Genomic DNA, 27,416 nt, shown 5'->3' on the forward strand with positions numbered 1-27,416 from the left:
CCCTACAGAAGGGTTAATACTGCTCATGATACCAGAGGGTGCTGAAGTTCATCAGCTCTCCAGTTACTGTGTAGGTCCCTCAACACAGCGCCCACATGTTTATACGGACTTGTGTGAGCAGCCTGATGCACCTACAACTTGATTGCAGTGGTGTGCAGTGGCTTTTTGCCCACCTCCTCCAGCTGAGCTCTGCAGCATTTGTGGTGCCAAAACCTCCTGTGGCACCTGTCAGAGCTGGGCAGAGGATGTGGCTTCTTTGGACATGCTGCACGGTCCAGCCCCATCTCTGCGTGGCTCCTGTGGGGAAAGGAGGCATAGACATGTGGTGGGAAGTGAGCTCAATCAGCATTTGCACCTCAATTTTCCTTGCTCTGAGTGTCAGTTTTGGAATTGGGAACTGAGCATCAACTATCTGATGTTCCTAAACAGCTGCTTTGAACCCAGGGCTGTGTTTGCTTTAGAGTCATGAGCTGTTTGTTCCCTGACTTCCAAAGGCTGCCGGTGCTCAGGGGCTCAGCTGTTCCAGCAGACTGTCCTCCCTCTCCAGAGCCAAAAAAGCCTTTCAGCTTGCCCCAGCTGGTGGCAAACACCACAGGAGAACTCTTGCTTTCACCCATTTTCCTTGGTTCTCACTTATTGCACATAGAATTGAAAACTCAGCCAGATGAGGAGGCCAACTCCTTCCATCCCTCGTTCCGATGCTGTCCTCACTACCATTCCCTCCTATGCCCTTGTGCTTGGTAGAGCCCAGCCTTGGCAAACCCTTACACCTTAGCTAGAATTCCCCTACAAAATACCAACACACAAACTAATGTCATCTTCTCTGTAGATAAATAACTCCTGGAAAATGATCCCAAGTGGGGAAAATTTAATTTCTGGTCTTACAAATAAATTTACACATCCCCTCCCTCCCCCCAACCCCCATTTGGTTGGCAATGAACAGTTACTGTGCCTTTGGACTTGCCTATGCTGGCACCATCTGTCAGGTGGGAGTGTTTTGAAAACTTTTGGAGGTGGAGGAAAGAAGTCCTAGGGGAAAATATTTCTCTAAAGATTTGTTTTGATCAAATCTCACTGTAATACAATAACAAAAAAATCATAAAATCCCAGAAGGGTTGGAAAGAACCTCTGGAGATCATCTAGTCCAACCCCCCTGCTAAAGCAGAGTCACCCACAGCAGGTTGCCCAGGATCTCATCCAGGTAGAACTGCAATCTGTCCAGAGAAGGAGACTCCACAGCCTCTCTGGGCAGCCTGTTGCAGGGCTCCAGCACCCTTGCAGAAATGATGTTTTTCCCTATGTTTTGGCTGGAACTTTCTGGGTTCTAGTTTGTGCCCAGTGCCCACTGCCCCTTGTCTTGCTGCTGGGCACCACTGAGAAGAGGCTGGCCTTGCCCTCTTGACCCTCATTCTTCAGACATGGGTGAGCGTTGAGAGGATCCCCTCTGTCTTCTCTAGGCTGAAGAGCCCAGGGTCTTTTGGTGATCTTTGATCACATTGGGTGCTTCTGTGCTCCACAGCCTCCCTGGGCAACCTGTGCCAGTGTCTCACCACCCTCACTGCAAACAACTTCTTCCTAACTTCCAGTTTCAATCTCCCCTCTGCCAGTTTAATCCCATTCCTCCTCATCCTGTCATTAAAAGACCTCCTCAACAGTCCCTCCCCAGCCTTCCTGTAGCCTCCTTCAGATACTGGAAGGCCACTCCAAGGTCTCCTGGAAGCCTTCTCTTCTCCGGGCTGCAAAACTCCAACTTTCATAGCCTGTGCTCATAGGAGAGCTGCTGCAGCCCTCCGAGCATCTTCACAGCCCTCCTTTGGACTTGCTCCAACAGTTTGATGTCCTTCTTGTGTTGGGGGCTCCAGAACTGTACACTGTTCATGCTATTCCTCTGTGCCAGTGTGGGGTTTCTCCCACAGAATACAGTCTTTCCCAAACCTTTCCAGTGGAAGCCCTTTTCAAGGGCTCTGTGTGCTTCTCATGTGAAAATCTAGCCAAGTGCTGCTGCTTCCCTCACTTCCCAGGGATACCTGCCCTTGCTGAGCACCAGTGTGAGGGATTTTCTCATGTATCCCAGAAAACCCATGCAAGTTCTTGGCCCAGGCAGAGTTTCAGCATAGGCACTTTGCTTCGTGGCACCTCCTCATCTGTCTAGGCTGCTTTGCAACCCAAATACTAAGAAAATGCATTCATGGATGTACTTCTTAGTGAGCCCAAAATGGATTTCAGAGGAGATATTCAGAGACAGCCAACGTTTTTGCATCACAAATGCACTGCCTTTCTTCTTATTTCCTCTCTTCATTGCAAACAATTCATTGTTGATAATTAATATTAATTCCCTGGCCTTAATTGACAGTATTGCCAGGGGGGGACTGGATCAGCTTCCCACTATTAAATAAGTTTCACCAATCTGTGCTGCTCAGCTTGCTGCTTTGCTGATTTCCCAGGTGCTTCGTCTCTCTGCCTCTGCGGCTGGACACAGAGGGAATCGGAGCGGTTCAGAAATCAATAGACCAGCAGCCAGAGCCAGGGGAGGCTGTGCCTGGGCCAGCAGAGCACTCAGCCTGCTGTGTTTGAGCAGCCATCCACTGGGGCCCTCTCGCCCCTGGAACATCAGGGCATTGCACAATGCACTGCTCACATGCCTCCTCTAGAGCTCAGCAAAGGTAAGCAAGGGCAAAGTTTTGTCTGGTCATGAGCTCAGCTCAACAATCATAGAATCATAGAATCAACTGGGTTGGAGGAGACCCCCAAGATCATCCACTCCAACCTAGCACCCAGCCCTAGACAAGCAACCAGACCATGGCACTAAGTGCCCCAGCCAGGCTTGGCTTCAACACCTCCAGGCACAGCAACTCCACCACCTCCCTGGGCAGCCCATTCCAATGCCAATCACTCTCTCTGACAACAACTTCCTCCTAACATCCAGCCTAGACCTCTCCTGGCACAACTTGAGACTGTGTCCCCTTGTTCTGTTGCTGCTTGCCTGGGAGAAGAGCCTACAGCCTCCCTTCAGGTAGCTGTAGACAGCAATGAGCTCTGCCCTGAGCCTCCTCTGCTGCAGGCTGCACACCCCCAGCTCCCTCAGCCTCTCCTCACAGGGCTGTGCTCCAGGCCCCTCCCCAGCCTTGCTGCCCTTCTCTGGACACCTTCCAGCACCTCAACACCTCTCTTGGATGGAGGAGCCCAGAACTGGACACAGCACTCAAGCTGTGGAGTTCAGGGGAACTTCCTTCTAACATCCAGCCTGTACCTGCCCTGTCACAACTTGTGACTGTGTCCCCTTGTTCTGTTGCTGCTTGCATGGGAGAAGAGACCAACCCCACCTGACTACATCTTCAGTGCCTTGCTGTATGCTCTTCACGCCTTGCCCCCAAAAAAAGTACAGAGAAAAATGTCTGTGGTCCAAAAGTAAGACCTGAAGTAGGTAAGAAGTAAGAAGCATTCTGCCTTGACTGTGGGAAGGAGGGATAGGGGCTTTGGGGTGAAACATTCCTACTTTAGGATTTGATTTGATTTTGTTAAATGACTTGGACATGTAAAGGCTGGCTTTATGATAGGACAAGGGGCAATGGATGTAAACTCAGTCACAGGAAGTGTCACCTCAACATGAAAAACTACTTTTTTACTGTGAGGGTGACAGAGCCCTGGAACAGGCTGCTCAGAGATGTTGTGGAGTCTCCTTCTCTAGGGATCTGCAAAACTCACCTGGATGTGTTCTTTGTGACCTGCCCCAGAGCCTGATGCTGCTTTGGCAGTGGGGCTGGACTCAATCTCTTGAGGTCCCTTCCAACCCCTACCATTCTATGTAATCCAAATTACTCCTCAAAGTGCACACGATGATGAGGAATGTACTACATGGGTGGTGCTGGAGCACAAGGACCTGCAGTTACACCACAGAAGCTCAGGACCAGCCTGCATTATGTGCTGCCGCTCAGTTGCAGTCCCACAGAGTTCTTGTCTAAACCCAGCGCTGCCATCTGCAGCAGAGCATCCCACCACACTTCAGTCCATGACCCACTTAAGGTTTTCCCACTCATTTTTTTCCTCCCACAGAGTGATATGCACAGAAGCCCACCCAACTTGACTTAGGGGAGGCTGAAATCCTCCCATCTCCTGGGGGTCAACATTTTGGGCTCTCCTGTTTTCATGTGTCTCGTTCCTCTCTTCCTCCTTCCTTGATTTTTGCAAAGCAGAAGGAGCTTCCCTGCCTGGGAGGGCAGTGGGGACTTGTCATCACGGGCTGGGGTGCCACACATGGAGCTGCCCTGGGGACACTTAGCCCTGATTGGGGATTTCACCATATCTCAACACGGGAGGTAAATGACAGACACAGGCCAAGAAAGGAGGTTGCGTTCCTGTGGCCAGGTTTAAATGGCTGTGAACCCTTCTGGGACCTTCAAGGTCTGGTTCTCATAAAGCATTCAGGACGTGAGCTTTGCAATGGGCAACTTCACTGAATGCCTTTCCTCACCCAACAGCCTAATTCCTCCTGTCTAGGCATCCCAGTCCCTCCTGAGTACCAGACAGAAGCTAACTTTACATCGTGTATCTGCCTTTAGGTGCTGCTAATCCTGGTTTGGTGCCTCCACCACGGTTTTAATCCTTTGCAAACATGTACTGTGTTATGTAGATAGATTTTTAATACTCTATTGCAAAACAAATACAAACCAAAGCATGTTAGCAATATAGCAGAAAGTAAAATAAATAGCAGTGACATCATTATGTTTGAAGCCTTGCTTTTCCTTCCTCTGCACTTGTAATAGCTGCCATTTTAATGACCTATTATTTTCATTACCAGCCATCAGGTCAGAAATGATTTTAAAATGAAAAACCAGCATCATTTTCTCAGGTAATTTGTTTGAGGAAGTAGTAAGGGGTGGGGGGGAACTCACATTAGCTGATTTTGCATGTTTTATTTTCACAGCTCTGTTTAAACAGAAGTTACTTCAAGCTCAGCCTTGGAGGAGCTCACGAGAGCACAAAGCTGCTGTTTGCTGGGGAGGTTTTGCTTGCCCAGTGGGTATCTTCAGCACTTACAGCCAACAGACAGGAGCCAGGAGAACCTGGGTGTAATGTAGCAATAAGCCATTGGTGGAATCCTGCTGATACTCCCTTTTTTGGGCCCATTCTAAAGATGTTTTCTTGGAACTTATTGGCCAGTTGTGGGTTGGTTTTTTTCCCCCCTTTGACAAACCCTGCAGCTGGTCTGCTTTTACTTGGTTTTCACCACCTTGCCTGGTCCCAGCAATCATCAGTCTGGAGAAGACTGAGAAGGGATTTAATTAATGTTTATAAATATCTGAGGGCTGGGGGTCAGGAGTGGAGGGACAGGCTCTGCTCACTGGGATAGGACAAGGAGCAATGGATGGAAGCTGCAGCACAGGAGGTTCCAGCTCAACACAAGGGGCAACTTCTTTACTGCAAGGTTCACAGAGCACTGCCACAGGCTCCCCAGAAAGGTTGTGCAGTCTCCTCTGGAGCCTTTCCAGGCCTGCCTGGATGTGTTCCTGTGTACCCTGAGCTAGACTGTATAGTCCTGCTCTGGCAGGGGGCTTGAGCTTGATCTCTTTGGGTCCCTTCTGACCCCTGACATCTTGTGAGCCTGTGATCCACAGTCACCTAGTCCTCTTATTTCTTGATGTAACATCAGCCCTGCAAATACTGGGGGCTTGTAGGTAAAGCCAGTGTGTGCTGGCTTCTCTTATCTATGTTTTAACTCAGCTCTTGCAATTGTTTTAAAATACAGGTTGGTAGCAGCAGACACATCAGAATGGCTTCATCTTGTGTGCAAAATGAGGATAGGTCCCCAAATGAGCAACAGTGTCAAAGGTATCATGGCACAGGTAGGGTGTTGGAGAGGGTGGTCTTCGTGTTCACAGCTGGTCATACTACAGTGCAGACTTTTTGCTGCCCACAGCATCCCCAGGAGCCACAAGGTTTGTGGCTTTCACTGGTTTGGAGGAGTGCACAATAATGGCAGATGTGGTGCTGAAGGACATGGTTTGGTGGTGACTTGGCAGAGGTGAGTTAGCAGTTAAAGGCCTCTTCCAACTCAAACAATTCTGATCCTATGACACTAACTGGTGTTTCTCAGTATCCCTTCTCTGCTGAGAGAAGCATTGACATGTAGACCCCACTAACAGGGCAGAAAGACTTTTGTTTCTCTCTGTGTGAAGGTTTCTGGCTACTCCCTGGCCACCAAGACCTGGTAATTTGTGAGGTGCATTCAGCTGAAGCCTGTTGGTATCCCACTTCTAGGGTGACCTTTTAAGCCACTGTGAGCACTGACTGGACAACCTCCAAGGCCTTCCCAGCTGTGAGCTCACTGCTTGCACTTAGGCTGGGTCCTTTGATCCTCCTTGTGCTTCCATGTGCCTGCCTGCCTGTTCATGCCGGGCGCGGTGGCGCACGCCTGTAGTCCCAGCTGCTAGGGAGGCTGAGCTCGTTGGATCGCTTGAGCCCAGGAGTTCTGGGCTGCACTGCGCTATGCCGAGCGGGCGTCCGCGCTAAGGCCGCCATCAATATGGTGAGCCCCGGGGAGCTGGGGCACACCAGGTTGACTAAGGAGGGGTGAACCGGCCCAGGTCGGAGACGGAGCAGGTCAAAGCTCCCGTGACGGTCAGTAGCGGGATCGCGCCTGTGAATAGCCAAGGCAGCGTAGCCTGGGCAACACAGAGAGACACGGGCTCCAAAAAAATTTTTTTTTTTCATGTGACTGAGCTGGAGGGCAGAAGGGCTCTGCAGCGGGACCTTGACCGCCTGGACAGATGGGCAGAGGCCAATGGGATGGGGTTCAATAGCTCAAAGTGCAGGGTGCTGCACTTTGGCCACAACAACCCCATGCAGAGATACAGGCTGGGGTCGGAGTGGCTGGAGAGCAGCCAGACAGAGAGGGATCTGGGGGTACTGATTGATACCCGCCTGAACATGAGCCAGCAGTGTGCCCAGGTGGCCAAGAGAGCCAGTGGCATCCTGGCCTGCATCAGGAATGGTGTGGTCAGCAGGAGCAGGGAGGTCATTCTGCCCCTGTACTCTGCACTGGTCAGACCACACCTCGAGTACTGCGTTCAGTTCTGGGCCCCCCAGTTTAGGAAGGACACTGAGATGCTTGAGCGTGTCCAGAGAAGGGCGACGAGGCTGGTGAGAGGCCTCGAGCACAAGCCCTACGAGGAGAGGCTGAGGGAGCTGGGGTTGTTTAGCCTGGAGAAGAGGAGGCTCAGGGGTGACCTTATTGCTGTCTACAACTACCTGAAGGGTGGTTGTGGCCAGGAGGAGGTTGCTCTCTTCTCTCAGGTGGCCAGCTCCAGAACAAGAGGACACAGCCTCAGGCTGCGCCAGGGGAAATTTCGGCTCGAGGTGAGGAGAAAGTTCTTCACTGAGAGAGTCATTAGGCACTGGAATGGGCTGCCTGGGGAGGTGGTGGAGTCATCGTCCCTGGGGCAGTTCAAGGCAAGGTTGGATGTGGCACTTGGTGCCATGGTCTAGCCTTGGGCACTGTGGTAAAGGGTTGGACTTGATGATCTGTGAGGTCTCTTCCAACCTTGGTGATACTGTGATACTGTGATACTGTGATATGATTCCCCATCACTGCACGCAGCATAAACTTCAGCTTTCTCTTTAAATTTGTCCCTTATGGTACCTGAGGAACCTTGGTGGGGGCTAAGCTGCTGGGATAGTTTGATTGGTGCCTATTGCATTGCCTGGGCTGAGACTCTAGGATGTGGGACTGGAAAGCTAATAAATAAGCTTTGCTGCATCAGTTGCCACGTGGCACTGGTACCTGCTGGATGCTGGAAACTTCTGTTTGGGTGATCTGTTGCTGTGCCATGCTAGGTGTGGTCGAGGTTCATGGCATCATCTCTTCCTCTTTGAAGGAGCTGAACTACCATGGAGCTGGTTTTGTGCTCCCCTCACAGACGTTGCCGTCGGAGCAGGGCTGCACTGTGCCATTTTCTGTTCTCGTTACAGTGTTTGTTATGAGAATGAGCTATCATAATTTTAATGCCCAGTATAGCCTGTGAAAGCCTATAAACATTTAATAGACTCATAAACACAGGCTTTAACCTTTTCAATATTCTGTAGCTGGATTGGCCCCTGCCGCGCTGCCTCCCCACGGGCTCCCGCTGCGAGCACCAGGGATGGCCGCGGCGAGTGCATCGAGCGGCAGAAGCCCCCGAAAGGTCAGCCCAGCAGAGTCTGCTATCATCTCCTGCGGAATATATGAGGCGTTACAAGCCTGAGACTGCATTTTTGTGGCGTAGGCTGGGGCAGGAGAAAGAAACGGCGTGACATAAATCTCTGCTGAAGACAGTTGCTGTAATGGGGATGGAAACAAGCACTCACTGAACTCATCCCTTTTAACCCTCCAATGGCCATGCTGGGTGTCTGCCCTCTTCTTGCCACATCTCCCATCTTCTCCTACCTCCACAGAGTCATAGAATGGTAGAAGGACTTACCTTGGAAAGGACAGAGGGTTGAGAGCCATATTGACTCTTAGATGGGCAGGTTTTAGAATGAAATTGTGACCCAAAGGACCAGCTCCATGGAATTAAGAAGACTAAGAGGGGATCTAACAAATGTACATAAATATATCAGGGCCAGTTCATAGAATCATAGAATCAAGCAGGTTGGAAGAGACCTCCAAGCTCAGCCAGTCCAACCTAGCACCCAGCCCTATCCAGTCAACCAGACCATGGCACCAAGTGCCTCATCCTGTCTTTTCTTGAACACCTCCAGAGATGGTGACTCCACACCTCCCTGTGCAGCCCATTCCAATGGCAAATCACTCTCTGTGTGAAGAACTTCCTCCTAACAGTTGTCAGGAAGGGGGACAGCCTCTTCGCACTTTTCCCCTGTGATAGGACATGGGGCCATGGATATAAAGTACAGCACAAGAAGTTTCACCTCAACATGAGGAAGAACTTCTTTACTGTAAGGGTCAAAGAGCACTGGAACAGGTTGTGGAGTCTCCTTCTCTGGAGACTTTCCAGACCCATCTGAATGCACTCCTGTGCACTAGATGCTATGGTCCTGCTCTGGCAAGGGGGTTGGACTTGAAGATCTCCAGAAGTCCCTTCCAACCTCTGCGAGAGTGATTGCCACTGGAATGGGCTGCCCAGGGAGCTGGTGGAGTCGCTGTCCCTGGAGGTGTTGAAGCCAAGCCTGGCTGGGGCACTTAGTGCCATGGTCTGGTTGACTGGCCAGGGCTGGGTGCTAGGTTGGACTGGCTGAGCTTGGAGGTCTCTTCCAACCTGCTTGATTCTGTGATTCTATGAACCCCTAACATCTGTGGGAAGTGCAGGAGAGGGCAGGCTGCAGGGAGGGAATCTCAGGACCTGACCGAAGGTGTTGCACTCGTCTGAACCCAGTCCTGGGGTGGCTGCAGCAGAACAGGGTCACAGTTTTCCCAGGTCCAGCTGCACCAGGCCCAAATGATGCTTACTCACCAATGCTCTCTTTGGTGAAGAACTGAAAGCTCAAAAATCCTAGTTCATCATTTTCCTGTGTGCCATCCTGAAAAGCCTTTGAATTCCAGCTCGAGACCTGCAAGCTAATCCTGTTGCAAAGTGCCTTACTCGGCAACTGCCTATTTTTCTGAGACAGCCCTTGCCAGCCACGTTACCATGTGTTCAGTTCTGTACAGATCTTGTTACAAAGGCAGCTTTTCTTAGGCTGTACTACAGCTTTACTACACTGTGAGGAACGTAAGCTAGCAAAATCCTGTGTTATTGCTCTTTCCATTAAAATGTTATCGTAGCTGTATAATTTTGGGTGTGCTGCATCCTCTCTCCGCTGCAGCTATGACAAATTTTGGATGAGCAGGGCAGAGTTTCATGTTTATGAGGTGCCATTCCTGCAGCCCTGCTGGCTTTGTGTAGCATCACCTGCAGACAGATTTGCCTACTCCACCGAAAAGCAGGATTGAGCAGAAGGATCCAGCCCTTCAAAAGCTTGACCTGGGCAGAATTCCTACTGCTGAATTGTTTCCTTCATGAAGAATCTACATCAAAGGTAATAAAGTTTTTAAATCCATAGTCTAAATGCATGCAAAGCTATGCTCTTCCTGTAGATTTAGTAATTCCCTGTGACATTTACAGCACAGTTCCTGCAAGCTCAGAATTCCAGCTCTGACTTAGGTCTAAGGGATCGACTGTGTGCACACAGTGTGTGTGAAGCAAGGAGCAGCAAAGTGTCACAGCCTCAGGTTTGACAGTGTTGTGTTCATGCATTAGCAGCTCCTTTTTCAGCATCTAGTCAAGAAAAATGGCTGGGGCTAACTTTCCTTGTCTGCAAAGGACTTTGATTTTGCCTTTCCCACCTCTCCAGTCTGAAGCCTTGGAAAGCCCCAGGCAAGGCCAGCCCCTGCTTTTCCCCAGTAACTGTACAGAATCTGTGCTGCAGAGTTAGACCCCCAGCACCTGCTGGGCGCCTTTCAAGCTGCTTTAACTGGATCACAAATTCCTGGCTGTAGATAGATGTAACAGAGATTAATCCCGTAATCTAGACAGAAGTACAAGCCCTGGATGGAGAGCAGCTCATGTTACCTCCATTTGCACTCCAGCTGACATGGCAGGAGGAGTTCAGACCTCACCATTCCCCCCTCCCAAGCCACTTTCTGGTGAGTAAGATCTGTGGGTTATTTTATTTTACTTCGTTTTCCCTTCCTGAATTCTGGAGATAAATATGCAAAACAAAGCTTCATGCTTTGGCCAAAAAGGAAAACAGCTCTGGTTCAGAAATGACATTTCTACACTGGGTAAATATTATTTGTACTTGAGGTACAGAAGTCGAGGACTGGCATCTTCTGAAAACTGAAATAAAATCCACTGGCAGAATAAAGGAGCAGCATTTTTGGTTCCTTAGTGGTACCAGGGGCGAGAAGAGCTGCTGCCCAGCTTCTCACAGGCACTGCTTGAAATATCCACTTTTTGAAACACATTTTTTTTGCAGCAGAACAGCCCTTGGCCGTGTTCCAGAGCTGCTCTGTGCTGGCAGAACACGGACCAGGAGCTGCCCAGAACTGCCGAGCCAGGACCCAGCAATCGATGGCACCGCAAAACCAGAGCTAGCCGAAGTTATATTTACCATGAGCTTTGCAATAGCTTATTGACAGGCTCTTGCTGATGGCAGCTCTTCCTCACTCTCCTCTTTCTATCCCCTTTCAAGATTTAACACTGGTTTACCAGTTTAATGAAGGACATGATCCTACAAATGTTTGGGAGCTCGCTGTGAATCACTCAGTCACAGATCCCAGTAACCAATCCTGTCACTAGCAAGTCAAGCCACTGCACCCTTCACATCACCAGCACACACAATGGTAACCTGAAATCCTCTTGCCTACCAAATCATAAAAAGCCTAACAAAAAATCCATCTGGGGTGAGATTTCCTCAGCTTAGAGGTCTGCCTTTCTTTTCAATCCCTTCAAAGAAAAGTCATTTGGTTTGGCCCTTGCTGTATCTTACAGTGTTAACAAAAATAGATGCTTATTGCTTTAATAAAGGTTTTGATTTGGAAATTATTTACCATTTAGTCCTTGTATGCTCTAATTGCTTTTGATTCTTCAGAATATGTGTAATGGAAAGCAGCTGAAAGACTGGGGTTTAAAAATGGGCTCTTGCACATTTGAAGTAAATTTTATCCTGCAATCAGTCGTAAAGATCTTAACTGCAGCTATCACATATCCGAGATATGTAATTGCTGTGGAGCCTTTCCAGTCTATTGGTTACAGGATGCTAGGAAAAGGGGAAAGCGAGTACAAACATTGGCCCTGATCTCTCTGAGTACTTCTGGGGATGCTCAGCAGGACTGGTCACCTGCCTAAAACCTTGTTTGTGGATTGCTTCTAGGATGGAGCCTTTAGTGAGCTGATGCAGGGACACAACTGAATAACGGCAGTTGCATGGAGGAGTTCACTGAAGGAAGTGGAAACTGCTCTGGTGAGTAAGATGTTGGATTATGGCTGGGTTTTTGGATCAGACCCTTGGTTGAAGGGCTTCACCCCAAGCCCTTCATCCCTTCTGGCTTCACATTTCAATCATGTGGATCTACCTTAAGAATCAGTGGCACTGTTGCTACATCACAGAATCAGTCTCACTTTGGCTGGAAAAGACTAAGATCATGGAATCCAAGCACTAACTCTACCAAGCCTGGTGCTAAACCATTGGTTCATGCCCAATAGGTAATCCAGTCTGCTCTGCCTGAATCTACCAAAAAAAGAAAGAAAATCCCAAAATACTTAATTTTGAGAGATTTTAAAAGACTTGGGTCAAATGGAGGCTGGGTATGGACTGGCTGGTCCATGTTCTGAATGAGCTATAAAGACCACTCTGAAGTGAGGTAGCATCTTTGCCTGCTTGTGGTTATTTCTGCTTTCAAGTGAAGCCCTTCCTTTTGTCCCGGCCCTCTGTAAAGAGAAGAACACCACACCTTGGGAATGTTTGAGAATTAAATCCAAATGAAGCCTCAGGTTTCATATAACATTAAAAAAAACCCAAAGGAGCTTCAAAAGGAGCCTCAAAAATTGTTAAAAACGTTTAACACTTCCTATTAAAGTCACCACTGGTGTAACTCAGTGTCACCAGAGAAATGCTTTCTTCCAACCCTTTCTTTAAAGGACTCGTGAGATATTTCACTACTAAATTAAGATCTCTCAGTAGTGTGAATGGCTGCTAAGTGCACACCATAAATTCTGCATACCAGGAGACGTGTGTGTGCAAAGCCAGCAGGGGCAAGGCCCCTTCAAACCCCCGTGGAGAGCGCAGGGAGTAAGCCGCTGCTAAGCCCAGAGGTTTGCAGAGGCTGCCGAGATGGATGTTCAATGGTGGGCAGCTTATATAAAGCTTGGATATGCTTCTTCTAGAGTTACTCTATTATAACAAAGACCAAATTTGGAGTCTCTTGTTCTTATGATTATACCCCGTGCTGCTTTCCACCCCCTCCTGAGTTCTTTTTTAAATAATTCCCTAAATTCAGGAGGTAACCTGATCCATAGCTGTCAAGATGAAGTTTCTCTTCCTGCCCTTGGTTTGGTGGGACTTTTGGATGCTGAACAGCCCCATTCAACCCACTCCACTCAACTGCGCTCAGCACCCGGAGGCCTCCCCACACATATGATGTGTGATGGGCAGCAAAGAAGACAACAGTGATCTGTGCTTAACATTAGGTGGCACAAAAGAGTTTCCTTTTGCTCTCAGGAATGCTGAAACATATGAGCAGGAACAAGCAGAGATTTTCTTTTCTTTTCTTTAGATGAAATTCTCCTTCCCTATTTTTTTTTCCAGCTTTCAAGAAATCTTTGAAGTACATCTGTTTATAAACTTACTTGATCTCATCTTTCATAGCATCTCTTTTGTCTCCTACCATAACTTGCTCGACAATAACCCACAACCCAGCCCTCGCTGTAGCTGTATTTACAGAACAGCCAAATGGCTCTAAACCAGGCTCATTTCAGCGAAACACCTCCTGCCCATCCTCCAAACCAAGGCTTAGTTTAAGAGCTTTGCCTCTCAGGACGCTGAATGTTAAGAACCACCATGACCACACAGAGGATGCTTTAATGGGAAGCTTTTCCTCTGTGTCCTCAGTTAGAGCTGTTTACAAACCATAGCTGGTTTGGTACCCACACTATGTGGTACACACTTGTCTACAAAGTTGACTGAGAAATGCAATTCTGGGGGCTCTGTTTCCTTCTCTGCTGTAATCCTTCCTGAAACGGTTGCAGGCAGAGGTCCTGCTGCAGGCACAGGCCGGTTGCCCCCACGGCTGCGCTGTCTGTGCTGTGCTGTGCTGCAGCTTGCAAAGACTTACAAAGAAATAAATCAGATTGATGGTTAGGAAACAAAGCAGTGCCCACTCTTAACATCAAATCCCTCTCGCTAACAGGCTTCTGTGGTTGCTGGAACCGGTGTGGGAAGGTGCCTGTCCACTTGTGCTCCTGATGATGCTGTGTCACTAAAGCCAAGAGCTGGCTCCTCACTTTGGTCACTTCTCGGGACTCGAAAAGGTAATTTCCCCTTCCCTAAAGTATTCGTAGAAGGGTTAGTTATTGTTTTCTCCAAGGTTGTTTCAGAGAGGGGAGGCAAAAAAAATAAAAATCAAAGGCCATTTCGTCGGTGATGCAGTGAAGTTTGCTGCTTTCCTGCCGCCCCCCCCCACACTCCCCCAGCACCCACCCTCCTCCCTTCGCCCGCTGCTGGGGCTGGAGCTTCCCAGTTTCACCCCATTAGATGTGATTAACTGTTATTGTTCCTCCCGAACACGCCACTTCCCGCCCAGGGGGAGCAGGGGGCTACCCAGGGTGACGAGATTGGGGTGGGTCGGGGCACAGGAGCCCTGGCCCGGCCCCCACAGTCGGTCTGCTCCCGGTACCGGTGGCGTGGGGGCAGGGAGGGCGGAGGAAAGGACGGAACAAAAGAAACTTCCTTACTGCCCCGATTTTTGCTTCTGGAGGTGAGGGGATCCCACCAGCCGGGTGCCCATCGGCTGCGGGGAATCCAGTAACATCAACGAGTGGGAGGGAGGCGGCTGCAGCGCGGGTGCGCAGAGCCGCGGAGCGCGGGGGGCGAGGCGAGCAAGCAGCGCTGGTGCTGCCCGCAGCCTCCACCCGCTGACATTACATATCTCTATATCCAGACAGATGTACGCACACAGAGCAGTGTTTAGCTATACTCCAGACACACGCAGCGCCGCGTCCTGCCCAGTCCTACGGCCACGCAAAGCCCCTCTGCCACCCCAAAAATGCCTTTTCCGCGGCAGGTGCAAGCCAGTCGCACACCGCCCGGGAAGGTACCGACCCTTCCCGGGAAGGGGGAGCTCGGTGCGGCGAAGTGTGGGGGGGCGAGGCCCAGGCGGTGCCCGCCGCCCCTTCACCGTAGAGCCTCCGCTACCCGCACCCCCTCCTCGGCCAGCGCAGAGACAACGCAATGGGATTTTTTTTTAAACCTTTTTTTTTCCCCCCTTTTCTTCTCTCTTTTTTTTTTTTTTGTTTAATTTTTTTTGGTAAAAATGTTTATTTAAACATTTTAAATTTGTTTTCCTTTTACAACAATAAAATATTGCGTGAATATAAACCCCTTGGCTAAAACTGCTCGACAACCAAACGTAACAGCCATCCAGGTCTTGTTATTATTATTTTTTTCCCAACACTCTTATAAGGTTTTTGTTTTCTTCCTGAAACGGTTTTTTCCTTTCCTTTTTTCTTTCCTTTTTTTCCCTCTCTTTTTTTTTCTTTCCCTTTTTTCCTTTCCGTTTTCTTTCCCTTTTTTCCTTTCCTTTTTTTCCCCCTTTTTTTTTTTTCATTTCTTTTTTTTTTACATAATGCGGAATTTATTGAAAATAAATAATTGTTGGCAACTGCAATAGGCAATTTTGGATAAAATAGTTGAAAAAAGCAACCTTTAATGAAAATAGCGTTTATTATACATCAGTTACTAAATGAATAAACTAAATGATCTTTCTTTAAATTAATAACTTCCAAAAAACGTTTAATATACAAAACTGTACAGTTATAAAGTTGGCAGAAATAGGCAGGTCCTCAGTGTCGAGTTTATTTTTTTATCTTTTTTTTTGTCTTTTTTTTTTTTTTTTTAAGCGCTTACTGAAAAATACTTGAAAAATATAAATGTCGAAAGGAAAAAATCTGAACGCCGAGGGGGGGCAGGGGGGGGGGGAAAGGGCTTCGCAGGGAGCTGCGGAGCAGGACTGAGGAGGGCCTCTGGGTGAGAAGAGAGCCCAGCCCAGCCCTGAGCCGGGTTCCCTGGGTGCCGGGGGGGAGCCAGGCTTGGTCGCGCCCGGCGGCCCCGAGCCTGGCCAGCCGCGGAGGGCAGCGAGTGAACTTGGCCGTGCATCCACAGCAACCGCCCTTGGTGAAGGGATACGTGGGTACCGCACACCCCATCCTTGGGTACCACACATCCACAGACGGGTGGTCACAGCTCAGCACATCCCTGTACCGCAAAAATGGTTATGGTTCTAGCATTTTAGTGACTTTCTCTTCGTTTGTTTTTCTCCCTATTCGTTTCGGTTTTGTTGATTTTATATATATATATATGTGTGTGTGTGTGTGTGTATATATATATATAAGCTTTTCAACAAACCCAGCATCTCCCTGTGATGCGGAAATAAGCTCAGCATGAACCAAATGCAGGCATTTTCTGTCCCCTTCCCTCCTCCCTTCCCCCCCCCACCCCCCCAAAATTCATGAGACACCTCATTCCTCTTCACTATTGAAACAAAATACAGAGAAACTGATTTCCGAAGCCAAAGCGCAGAAGTATAAAGGTGTTTTACTACAGACCTCTCAGTCTGGCGCTGATCAAAAAGCCCAACTCCTCTTCGGAAAGAAAAACACTGGCCGAAGCCACCGCTTTAGTTTGTGATGCTTAATTTCAAAGAAGTACCTTAGAAATAATTGCTTGTATTGATTTTGGGTTTGGTTTTGGTTATTTTTTTCCCTTGCGAGAAGAGGGGGAAGGTCCGGATTGTAACCCGACCGTCCTACGATGTTGGGACGTTCTGGAAAGAGGAAAAGCTGCAACAAATAAACCTGTTCTTCACAACCCTGCGTGCGGCAACTGGGTGCGCAGGGCTCCGCGGGCGCGGAAGGGGAACCCCATCTCCTGGGAGGGGGCAGGGAGTGGGGGCAGGAAGAAGGGCCGCGGCCGCCCTGCCCCGTCCCCGCCGGCTGACATTGCCGGTGCGTGGGGAAGGGAGAAACGGTTTTGCCTGATCAATTCGATACAAATTAGGTCACAAATATTGTGTACAGTTTGTAGTAAAACACCTCAGACATTTAAAAACGCTATATAAGTTTTTAAAAATGCAAAACTAGTCTATTGTAAAACAGATTCACCTGAAATACAGCTGATATAACCAAGGCGCTGGAAGGTTATTCATAGGCACACATCTGTCTTTCCTTTTCTGTCGTGGTTTTTTTTCCTTTTTTTTTTTTTTTTTCCTTTTTCCCGTGGGGTTTTTTTTTTCCTTTTTTTTTTTTTCCGTTTTTTCCCCCCCTTTTATTTTTTTTTCCTTCGTCCTAGTGGAGACCGAAAACAAACCTTGTCTGCGAGTAAACACCGTGTACTGATCAGCGGAAAAGGTCGGAGAGAGAAAAAAATATTGCCCAGGCAGGGAGCGGGGAGCCCTCGCTCCACGTCTCCCACCTCTCGGAACGCATAACTTAAAGCCCCGGCGGAGAATCCGCGCCGCCCGCAGTCCTGCCTGCCCCGCAGCCCCCGGTCAGAGGTCGTGGCAGGCCGTGTCCGTTTTCACGCCGTGGGAATACACCTCGTGTTGCGGCTGCTCGCCCGGCGGGGTCATTCGCTTCTCCTTCTGCCGCCGGTTGCAGAACCAGACCCGCACCACCTCCTTCTCCAGCTGCAAGCTGTCTGCCAGCGAGGAGATCTCCTGGGCGGCCGGCTTGGGACACTTGAGAAAGTGCGTTTCCAGCACGCCCTTGACACTCACCTCGATGGAGGTCCGCTTCTTCCTCTTCCTCCCCTGCGCCGCGATCTTATCGATGCTGGTGGGGCTGCCGGTGGAAGAGTCGGCCTCCTCCAGCCACTTGTTCAGCAGCGGCTTCAGCTTGCACATGTTCTTGAAGCTTAGTTGCAGGGCCTCGAAGCGGCAGATGGTGGTCTGAGAGAAGACGTTGCCGTAGAGGGTCCCCAGGGCCAAGCCCACGTCGGCCTGGGTGAAGCCCAGCTTGATGCGCCGCTGCTTGAACTGCTTGGCGAACTGCTCCAGCTCGTCCGAGGTCGGCGTCTCCTCATCCGAGTGGTCCTGGCAGTGGTGCCCACCCAGCTCGCCGTGCTCCCCGCCGCCTTCGCCCCGCAGCCCCGGGTGTAAGCCTTGCGCGGCGGCGGCGGAGGGCGGCGGGGTCAGCCCGCCGTGCTCCAACATGCCGCCCACCGCGAAACCCGCCTGCGAGTAGACGTTGAGGGGCTGCCCAGCGGCGGCGGCGGGGGGGGCCAGCGAGGCGCTGTGGGCCGGGCTGGCCCCCCAGGCGCTCGGGTGGTTGGCGTGGGGCGAGTGGTGGGAGACGTGGGGCGAGCGGTGGTGGATGATGGCGCCCAGCTGCAGGTCCTCACGGCCCGGCTTCACGTCGGGCTGCTCCAGCGGGCCACCGGCCAGCGCCGAGGGCCAGGGCCCGCCGTCGCTTAGGCTAGTCACCCAGTGGTGTCCCAGCGGATGCCCATTGCCGGGGACGCCCTGCAGGTACTCGCTCTGCAGCAGCTTCTGCGGGTTGCGGAAGGGGCTCCCCTGCTGCATGCCCGCGCCGTCCGCATGGGCGAGCGAGCCTGAGCCGAGGAGGCTGTAGGGGTTGGAGGCGGCTGTGGCCATGGCCGCCGCGCAGCCCCCACGAGTTATACTGTGGCGGCGCCGCCGCTTCAGCCTTTGACATCCACCGGCACGGCGGCCCGGGCAGCGGCCGAACGCCGACTGGCAGCCGCACCGCCCAATGGGGGCGCGCCGCCGGTGGGGCTGCGCCGCGCGGGCCAATGGGAGGAACGAGGAGGCCGGGCCGCGGTGGTGAGGGGCGGGGCGGCTAGGACCGGGGCACCGCACGGGCCCGAGGCAGGAAGTGAATCACTCCGCCGGCACCGGGGGCCGGGCGCGACGCGGTCCCGGCGCTTAACTCCTTCCGCGCCGCTCTCCGCGCCGGACGAGGAGGGAGGGGAGGACGCGGGGCACGGCTTAAATGGGGAGCGATTAGCGCTAGGGGAACTGTGCGGCAGAGGTTAAACGGCGGTGCCCCGGCGGCAGTCCGCCGGGACCACCCCGGCGCAGCTTGACCCGGCCTCCGGCGCGCCCCCGGGGCCCTCGCCGCTTGCGGACCGTTGGTCCGGCCGGTCTCTGCCGCTGCTCTGTGCGCAGCGTCCGCTCCGCTTGGCTGTCGGTGCCCTGCTGCTGCCCCGGCCCCGCAGCCGCCGCCAGTGGTGGGCCGTGCGCTCCCACGGCGCTCGCTGAGCAGCGAAACTGTGAACATCCCCAAGTAATAATAAAACAAAAGCCCCAAAGCGCTTTATGGCCTCCCTCTCGGTAAATCCCGGTGGTGACTCCTCAAAGTTTGCGATAAGAAGCGCATGGGCGCTGTGCGCAGCTGGTGCCTGTCGAGAGTGCTGTCTGCAGGGAGGGAAAATTGGGGAGAAAGAAGAAATCCAGGGGAAAAAGTCAAGGGGGAAAAGGGATAATCCAGGGGAGAAAGGCGCGTGCGGTCCCCAGCCCCTACTGGGGGGGCCGTGGTGTCGGGGGGGAGCTCCGTGCCCCCCGGCTCGCTGGGGCCCGGCAGGCAGAGCCCCGCACTCGCGGAGCCCCGGCGGGGCAGCAGCGGGGCCCCTTGGTGGTGGCGGCGGGGAGAGCCAAACCCCTGCTATCTCCGAACCGCTCCCGAGTTAAAAAATGACCTTTCCCTGCATAATTTTGGAGGTAACCTAGCTGCGTAATTATATTTGCACTTACAGAAGACTGCATCAGAGTTCCCTTATTGGTTTGAAATTCCATTAAATATATTGCAAGAGCTCCTAGGTTAAGCTTGATTTAAATTTGCATACATTTTCATATATTTAGCAGAAATAAAAGAAGGCTTGCAGCTACCAGAAAGTCATTAAGGCATTAGTTTCTCTGAGAAGACAGATCTGAAGAAAATTCAAGAAAATGAGAAAATAGATATAAATAAGGTGAGCGCTCCTCTGATTCCTTTATAGCCGGGCACCATCCTCATTATAATCATAATCATCACAATAATTTCTCGCAGCCTGCGAGAGGGGGCAAGGGCACTGCTGGCTCTTATAGAGCAGCGCGGGTGCATGGCTGGGGGGCTAAATCGCGATATATCGGGGATACCGTAGGTCCTCGCTGCTCTGCGCATCCGCGCTCGTTCCGCGCCTGCTGCAGCCCCCGGAATGGGGGGGGAGACGGGACGGGACGGACGGAACAACTTGGAAAATTACTAAAAACATCAAGTTTGCGGGTAGTGGGGTGTGTGTGAGCGGAGAGGCGGGGGTGGGGGGGGGGGGGGTCAGGAGATGGAGAACCTCTCTGAGAGAGCCCCGGTGTTGGCAGCGGGGGTTGCTGATGGAGGGGCGGCGGTAGCCCCGTGGCCGGGCCCGGGGGAAGACGTGGAGGGCAGGGAACGAGTTATATCAGCAGGCTGCTCGCCTTCCCCACCACCACCACCCCTTTCTTTTCTCTTTTTCCCTCCCCTCTCTCTGCCTCCACGAGCTCCTCGAAATAAATATCGCCGAAGCCCACGGAAGGGGGGAAAAAAAATTAAAAAGCCTCGCTGTATAAAAACGTAACTAAATTATTTAAAATTAATTTGCACTTTAACTTCCGAAACGATTTTTCAAATCCCATTGCCCGTGAAAATAGATGTTCAGAGCCGCCGTTTAATTAAGGCAAAGTCTCAAGCAGGGAAATAAAACCCCCGAACGTCCCATTTTAATATTTGTTGTAAATGTATCTAAAGCAAAGCCCGGCTCCGCGGCACTCCGCGCCTGGCGGAGCAGACCCTCCGCTCTCTTAGAAGAGAATATTGCTGTATTTTAAAGTGTTTTTATCTGCATATAGTTAAATCTTCTTGCTGTTCTAACTAATCTGCTGGAGAGGGTTTCTTTAGCTCTTTCCTGTCAGTCTAACTTCCCAAGTGTAACAGATGCCGCTCTCAAGCGGTCCTTTCTGCTGCTTTTCTTTATTCAGCCTCGCATATTTCTCCCCATGATCTAGGTTTCCATAGAGAGAGGAATAAAAGGGGGACCATGGCCACAAATCCCCTGCCCCATGCAGAATAAAAGAGCCTTATTCAATAGACGACCCCGTCTGGACATGGGAGAAAAATAAGTACATGCAAAGCTACTGTTGCAAGAATTTGTAACTTATTTTTCATAGACTGAAACCCCTTAAAGTTTAACACAAAAAAAAGTTTTGGGGTTTGGACGGTGCGCTCCAACCCTCTGTCTCTGGGTGCGTCCACACTGGAGGAGACACCCACGATTTCCCCAACAAATAACTGGCTTTAATATCTATTTTTCCAACACCACTCCCCCCCTTTTTTTTTTTTTCCTCCCTTCTCCTTTTTTTCCCCCTTGCTAAATCTTTGGCATGAAAAAGATCGCACAATAGCCGAAGGCAGCCTACCGTCTTGGGGCAGCTAGAAGTCGCTATAGAGAAAAAAACCCGCTTTGAAGTGGAGGAGCTGTAATTGTGTCGAGTCCCACTGGCCCGGCGGGACCCCCAGTTTCTGTGGGTAACCCGGGTGCGCGGCTCGTTCGTCCCTTCCCTCAGTGGGCAGCGGGAGCAGCGGCGGTACCCAGGCAGGGAATGGCGGGCACATCTGCGGCGGGGCAGGGCTGGCTCTCTCCGGCTCCGAGCCCACAGATTCCCCTTTAAGAGCTACAACTAAAACGCGGGGTGCGTGTCTGCGTGTGTGTTTGTGTTTCTAAGAGGCTCTATAGGCTCCTCTATAGGTAGAGATCTCGGGGAGAGCGAGCTTTAAGCGGAAGGGACGGGTTTATTATGGCGGCAGAGCTGATTTTATTATATTTTAGAGATTCCCCCCCCCCCCCCCCCCCCCCCCCCCATTGTTCATCTGCGGGAGGGGAAAAATTAAAAAAAAAAAAGAAAGAAAGAAAGAAAAAGAGAGAGAGAGAAGGTCTAAAAGGGGTTCGTTTTGATTGTGTTTAATACAGCATGAAGCTCGGAGCGGTAAGCTGTGGCTCGGTGTCATGACCTCTATATTGAAAACTTCACCTTCAACACAAGTTCACTTTGGAGACAGGACGAGTTAGATTGCGCTTGGTGGGAACAAGTGCAAATTTAAAACCAGAGTCAATCAGAACGGGGGTGGGGGTTGGGAAAGGGCAATTGAACCGTTTCTGAAGCCAGGAGTTAAGGTTTTCATTGTGTATATCCAGACGCTGAGACTAAGGCTGAAGCTCAGGCAACCCATCAGCTCAGCGAGCAGGGCTGGGAAACCGGCTCCTGGATAGCCGGAGATGCTTTGTGAAAGCCTAACCTGCATGGGCGGAAGGTTAGGAGGAAAAGAGGAATTTACAGAGTATTAGCAGAAATTAGCCAATACCGACACAAGCTCAATTAGTTCCTTCTCTTCCTTTCTTTTTTTTTCTTTCCTTTTTTTTTTTTCGTCCCCCCCCCTCCCTCTTGGTCTCTGTTGGCTGCTCTTGAACGTGAGTAAACGCTGTGCAGGGAGAGAGGAGGGAGAATCACAGCCAGGAGCTGGACTGACAGATTGCAAATTCAAATAGTCCTAATGTAAGAATGAATTGAATGTAGCCCCCCCCACCCCCCCTCCCCAAATCTCTCCAAGCACCAGCCCGTTAGTAATAAGCCCGGCACGGAGGGAGCGTTGCTGCGGCTGAGCTGGTCCTGCGCCCGGAGAAAGGCTAGGCAGGGACAATAAAGCCAGTCCCGGGCAGAGAAAATCACAAGGTAAACGGCATTTGTGTTCTAACTGCTGCGGTTTCCAAAGCGTTTTGGGAGACTCCTCTACTCGAATCGCCTATTATTATTACCACTATTATTATTACTAATTTTGTTTCACGTTGTTAGTGTTTAAAAAATGTAGTCGCTGGGGGGGGGGTGAGGGGGTGGGAATGTCGTTCATTTGTGCACTAGCATGTCCTGTTCAGGTCACTGCTCTTTTCCGACTGGGTTGGTTACTAGCAGGTCTTGTCTCGCACATTTGGTTGGTTTGAAGTCCAGAGTTAAAAAAAAAAAAAAATCAATTGCGGGAAGTCTCTCCAAAGTACGCAGTTTTACCGTGGGACCGGTCTTGCCGTTTGTTAAATCCACCTAATGAAACGTGGGGTTTTGTTGTGCTTAATGGAGAAATGGGGGCGGTGAGTGGGAACCGGGGCTGGGTGAAGTGTCCCCGCCGCAGCTGGTGTCTTGCCCGAGCGGTCTCTGGCTCCTAAGGTCACGTTAGGAGTTAAGGGAGCCACACAACAGCGCGGATCACTTGCCTTCTACGTAGACACTTTACTCACCGTGCCATTCAAACGAGCGTGATGACAAGAATGCTCTCGTTCTACCCCGCACCGAAATCCCGCTGCTTTTTTTATTGTTTGGGCATTTTTTTTTTTCCGAAGGATGCTCACCCGCTCCTCCCAACATCTCCCAGCAAACAGGGGCGATGAGGAGAGGGAGGGGATGGGCTCCAGCTCTCTTCCCAAATCAAAGGCCATCCTGCCTCTGTGTTTTAGAAACAATTCAAATCCAATTCCTGAACGGAGAGATTTCTGCTCAGAGCTATTTAAAGGAAAGTGGGTTGGATTTGAAAACGCACTAAATGGCTGTTTAACCTCTGTGGGCTAACGAGACATTGAAGACAAATAGCTCTATTCCTTGGATGACAAATACCTGCATTGTTGTTTATTTGCTTACTGAACAATTTCAGCGTGTTTGAGTTTTTTGGGGATTTTTTTGGGTCGTTTTATGGTTGAGTATGGTTGAGGGGCTTTGTCTTTTTATTATTATTATACTTTTTTTTTTTTTTCCCCCCCAGCTGCAACATCCAGAGTGCAAAGCATCCAGAGATGCTGCTGATCCTGCGGAAGGATCTAAACGTCCTCTGCATTTTGAAGCGCCTTGTCATTCCTAGATTTACATTTACTAATGTTACTGCTCATTCTTAGTTTCCTCACAGACGGGATGTTTACAGCTTGGTGGAAAGTTTAGTTCCCGTTTCATTCAGGTTGCGCCAATCAAAACTATGGTAAAACCCTGAACTTTCAGGTCAGGCTGCGTTGCTAAAAGATGTTTTCTCCCCGAAACGCGTTTGGGCGGTGCAAGAAAGTGTGAAGGGACATGAGGCATTTGAGATTTCTTTTGGTCACAGGGGATCGTGACCACGCAGGTGATGTTTTGCGCCAGCCCCTTTGCTGGCCGTGGGTGGCGGATCTTGCGCCTGGCTGGGCGCAAGGTCAGTACAGCAGACAAAGGCTTTGCTGTGGACCTTCTCCGGGAAGCCCGAGCCTCGAAATCTGGTGATGGGTCCTGCACCCCGCCTCCACCGAGCCGGGACGTGCTCTGGAGGCCATAGAGATGCGGCGCTGCCCGGTCCCGGCGCACCCCGGGGGGGCAGGGTATGCTGGAGCGGAGGACCCCCAGTAGTCGTCCCCACCCTGCGCTTCCATCTGTCTCGGCTTCGCTGTCGTCCTCTCTCGCAACAGTACTCTCAGAAGCTGCTGGGGCTGAGCCCTCTCCAGCCGCTTTTTCCCCAGCGTACGAGGTCCCTTGACATCTCCTGACACTTTTCTCCCCAGAACCTGGTTAAAGCTACCGGAGGCTGCACCAGCCCTTCCCCGCACCTCTCCCTCTCTATTTTCCCCGGGGATTCCCGGGGGAGAAGTTCATCAGGAGGCGGACGGGCAATAAATCAGCGCAGTCCCCAGGACAAATGGAAGCGCACAGGGAGAATCGCCATCAAAGGGGGAGAGGCAGCCCCTGGGCTGCAAGAAATAAATAGGAATAAATCAAAGCCAGGGGTGCTCGGAGGCTGCGGCCGGGCCTTGCCAGGGCAACGGGGCAGGGGCTGCCCGGTGGCGGCCCCGCTCCGCCCTGGAACAGGGCCGGGGAAAGGCGCATTGCAATCTTTCGATGAAATCCCCGGCACTATCGATTTTATCGTGCTTCAGACATTGCAAAGCGTCCCTTTTGGGGATGGGGGAAGAAGGGAGCCCTGTAACGCGAGATCTATTTGGCATGCAGATATTTCATATTTTAGAGAACAGACGGCTTGCAGGAGGGACTTCAGCAGAGCAAAAGCACTCCGGGGAGCTTGTGCTAAACCCAGTAAATTCGGGGGTTTAGTGATACACAGGTTGCAGGTACCAGTTCGTAGGCCCTTAATGGAGCTTGGGGAACGCCTTGGGGGGACTGTGCCCAGGCTGTTATTGCACTCGCTAATGAAGAACTCCTGGGAAAGCCATCTCTGGCCCTCGGACAACACCTTTTTGGAGTGCCGCCTTCAACTATTTTCCGTTTGCCTCTTCTCCAAACTGTTTAGAAATTACTAGTAGCGGATAAGTAAATTGCAAGTAAACCTAGTGAATTAGGATGATTCTCTATCAGTTTAATTTATGTTTTATAGTTAGTTTAGCCTTCTGATTTGATTGCCTTAGTAATGTGAATTGCCTACAGCTGCTGATGATACAGCTTTAATTCTGTTTTAAAGGTCATGTAAACATGTGCCTGTAGCATAAGGAATGCAAATTCAATTCCCTTTTAATGCTTCCTCACATTCACTTCACAGCCTTCACCTAGGAAATTAGCAGGATTTAATAGAAAACCGGTTGGATGTTGTGATTTCATTAAGACCCCCTCTCCCTTCCAGGCGTGGCTCTCCCTGAGCCACCCCACGCCCGTGACGCCATCACATGCGCTTCCCACGCCCGTTTTGGGGGAGATCAGGGTGGTCCCCGCCCCGGAACGGAGTCATCACCTTCACCTCGAAGCTTTTGTTTAGCTGTAGGTAACAAAAACTCGAGAGGATAACTCAGCGACACTGCGAATTGCCTCCACAAAGGAGGGACAGCCTCACGCAGGTGTATGCCTCTGCATCAGGCTGTTATACAGCTGCGTGCTTCTCTTACGTCACGGCGAAAGATGGTGCTTGGAAAGGAGAAACTGGGTAAAATCAGTTTGTTTTTGTGAGATGCAGAGACCTCTGCATCAGCAGGAGGAGAAGCTGTGCCGAGATCCCACAGTGATAGGCTTGAATGGGAGACGCCTGCGCCGTGAAGACAGACAATTTCAAATTAATTTTTAACCGCAAGCAGCCGTGAGTTGATGAGAGATTGCTTCACCCTCCTGTGCTCCCGGGAAAAAACAAACCAACCAAACCCACCCAAAAACCCCCACAAACCCAAACCCCAAAACAAAGCAGGAAGAGGAAAAAAACTCCAGCAAACAAGCCCCACATCACACACACACACGAATCTCCCTTCCCCACCTTTCAAAAGGTTTTAGTCAAGTTGTCGGGAAGTTTAGCCGGGGAAGCCTTTGAACGGACGGGCTCTAACGAGCGGGGAAGAGCGTCGAAATAGCGACCCTGGAGACTCTTTGAAACGGGAACGATCTGTCACGGCAAAGCGAAAACGGGTAAAACCAGTGCCCCTTTCCCGCTTCAGGGACCCTGAAGGCTCTGGGAGACTGGGGCCGGCTGAGCTCGCACCGGTCCCGGCGAGTCTGCGCCGCTACCCTCAAATAGCCACCGGCCCCGGGGATCCCGCACCGCGCCTCGGGAGGACCCGCCCGGCTTGCCCCGCTCGCTCTGACGGAGGTTTCGTAAGAGGGGTACCTGAGTTTTGGTACTGAGGTGTTTCCCTGCTCTCAGGTTCTGCTCCTCAAAGTTGTCCCGTCCTTCGGCGGGGTGCACTCGGCATCTGCCTGCTGCCTTCATCCCCATCACCCCTGCCTGTGCTGGGGCCTGCCATGCCTCCTTGCTCCCCAGTTGCCGCAAAAATTCGCCGCCGACTACCGCCCCGAGGCTTGAAGAGGTGAGATGCTGGAAAGCACCTGCCCCCTTTCCCTTTCCCGGGCAGTGAGGAACCCAAGCTGGGTTCGTTTTAGCCCTTCTCAAACCCGAGTCCTCGTAGTAACAGCTCATTGGTGATTCTGTTAATGTTGTGCACCTCATTAAATAGCCCCAAACATAAGGCGGTTTAAATGACTTTATTGAATTAAAAATAGCGTAGGAAATCACCTATGGTACTTTCATCAAATAATTAATGTAAAGTATATACATAGAGCCAGAGATTCCTTTTAACAAATCTATTCATGGAGCGCGCGGGGGTTTACTTAATGGCTGCAATAACTTGGAGCGGCACAACTCGCTTGGAAACACAGAGCCACACTCGTGCACTTCCTAATATGTTCCTGTGTGTTTCCCTGAGTGTTTTTCTTCCTTATCTTTTTTTATATCTGAAGTTCTATTCCCCTCCTCTACGCCGTGTATTTGATCATTTTTTCAAGTCCCTTGGCTGAACCAATCTCTTTTCATGCAGAGGATAAAAAGAGAAAAACTTCAAAGTAGGTTCAGGTAATTAACAGCTGAGGGGAATATAATCTAAACCATAGGCCCTGCTTTGCACCCAGGTCTGCTTTCAGAGCCAGCCGGCAAGGGAGTGCCTATTCCCTATAGCATCCAAATCTGCTTCCTCTGAACAGCTTTGCCAGGCCTCCAGTTATCACATCTGCATTTCAAACACCATGTCTCTGGCATTAATTATTAATTAGCCTACAGTCACCCCAGAGGATTTAAGTTCCAGCCTGCACATACTTATTCATTGACCTCTATCTTAGTTTTTGTTGGAAAAAAACCACTAGAATGCTTAATAATTTCCTTTCTCTCAGACCCTCTGTTCTAGTTTCATGGCGGGGAAAGAGTATATTTGCC

The 27,416-nt window shown here is 50.8% G+C and overlaps 1 protein-coding gene and 1 long non-coding RNA gene across 2 annotated transcripts; both read right to left on the bottom strand.

The window, feature by feature from the left end:
* Positions 1–15,952: 15,952 nt before the first annotated feature.
* Positions 15,953–18,424, bottom strand: POU3F4 (POU class 3 homeobox 4). The gene has a single exon (XM_064158976.1). It carries the CDS (start codon positions 18,338–18,340, stop codon positions 17,237–17,239), a length of 1,104 nt encoding a protein of 367 aa, XP_064015046.1. The 5' UTR covers positions 18,341–18,424; the 3' UTR covers positions 15,953–17,236.
* Positions 18,425–23,811: 5,387 nt separating this feature from the next.
* Positions 23,812–26,617, bottom strand: LOC135183774 (uncharacterized). The gene is made up of 3 exons (XR_010305716.1): positions 26,319–26,617; positions 25,971–26,096; positions 23,812–25,748 (listed from the first exon to the last, which is right to left on the bottom strand). It is a non-coding gene; the product is annotated as an uncharacterized LOC135183774 (long non-coding RNA).
* Positions 26,618–27,416: the final 799 nt, after the last annotated feature.

Source organism: Pogoniulus pusillus, chromosome 19, assembly GCF_015220805.1.
Source record: "Pogoniulus pusillus isolate bPogPus1 chromosome 19, bPogPus1.pri, whole genome shotgun sequence".
NCBI lineage: Eukaryota > Metazoa > Chordata > Aves > Piciformes > Lybiidae > Pogoniulus > Pogoniulus pusillus.

What these genes read in the sequence shown, in the direction of transcription:
- POU3F4 (XM_064158976.1), bottom strand. Translation starts at nt 18,340, where the DNA reads ATGGCCACAGCCGCCTCCAACCCCTACAGCCTCCTCGGCTCAGGCTCG.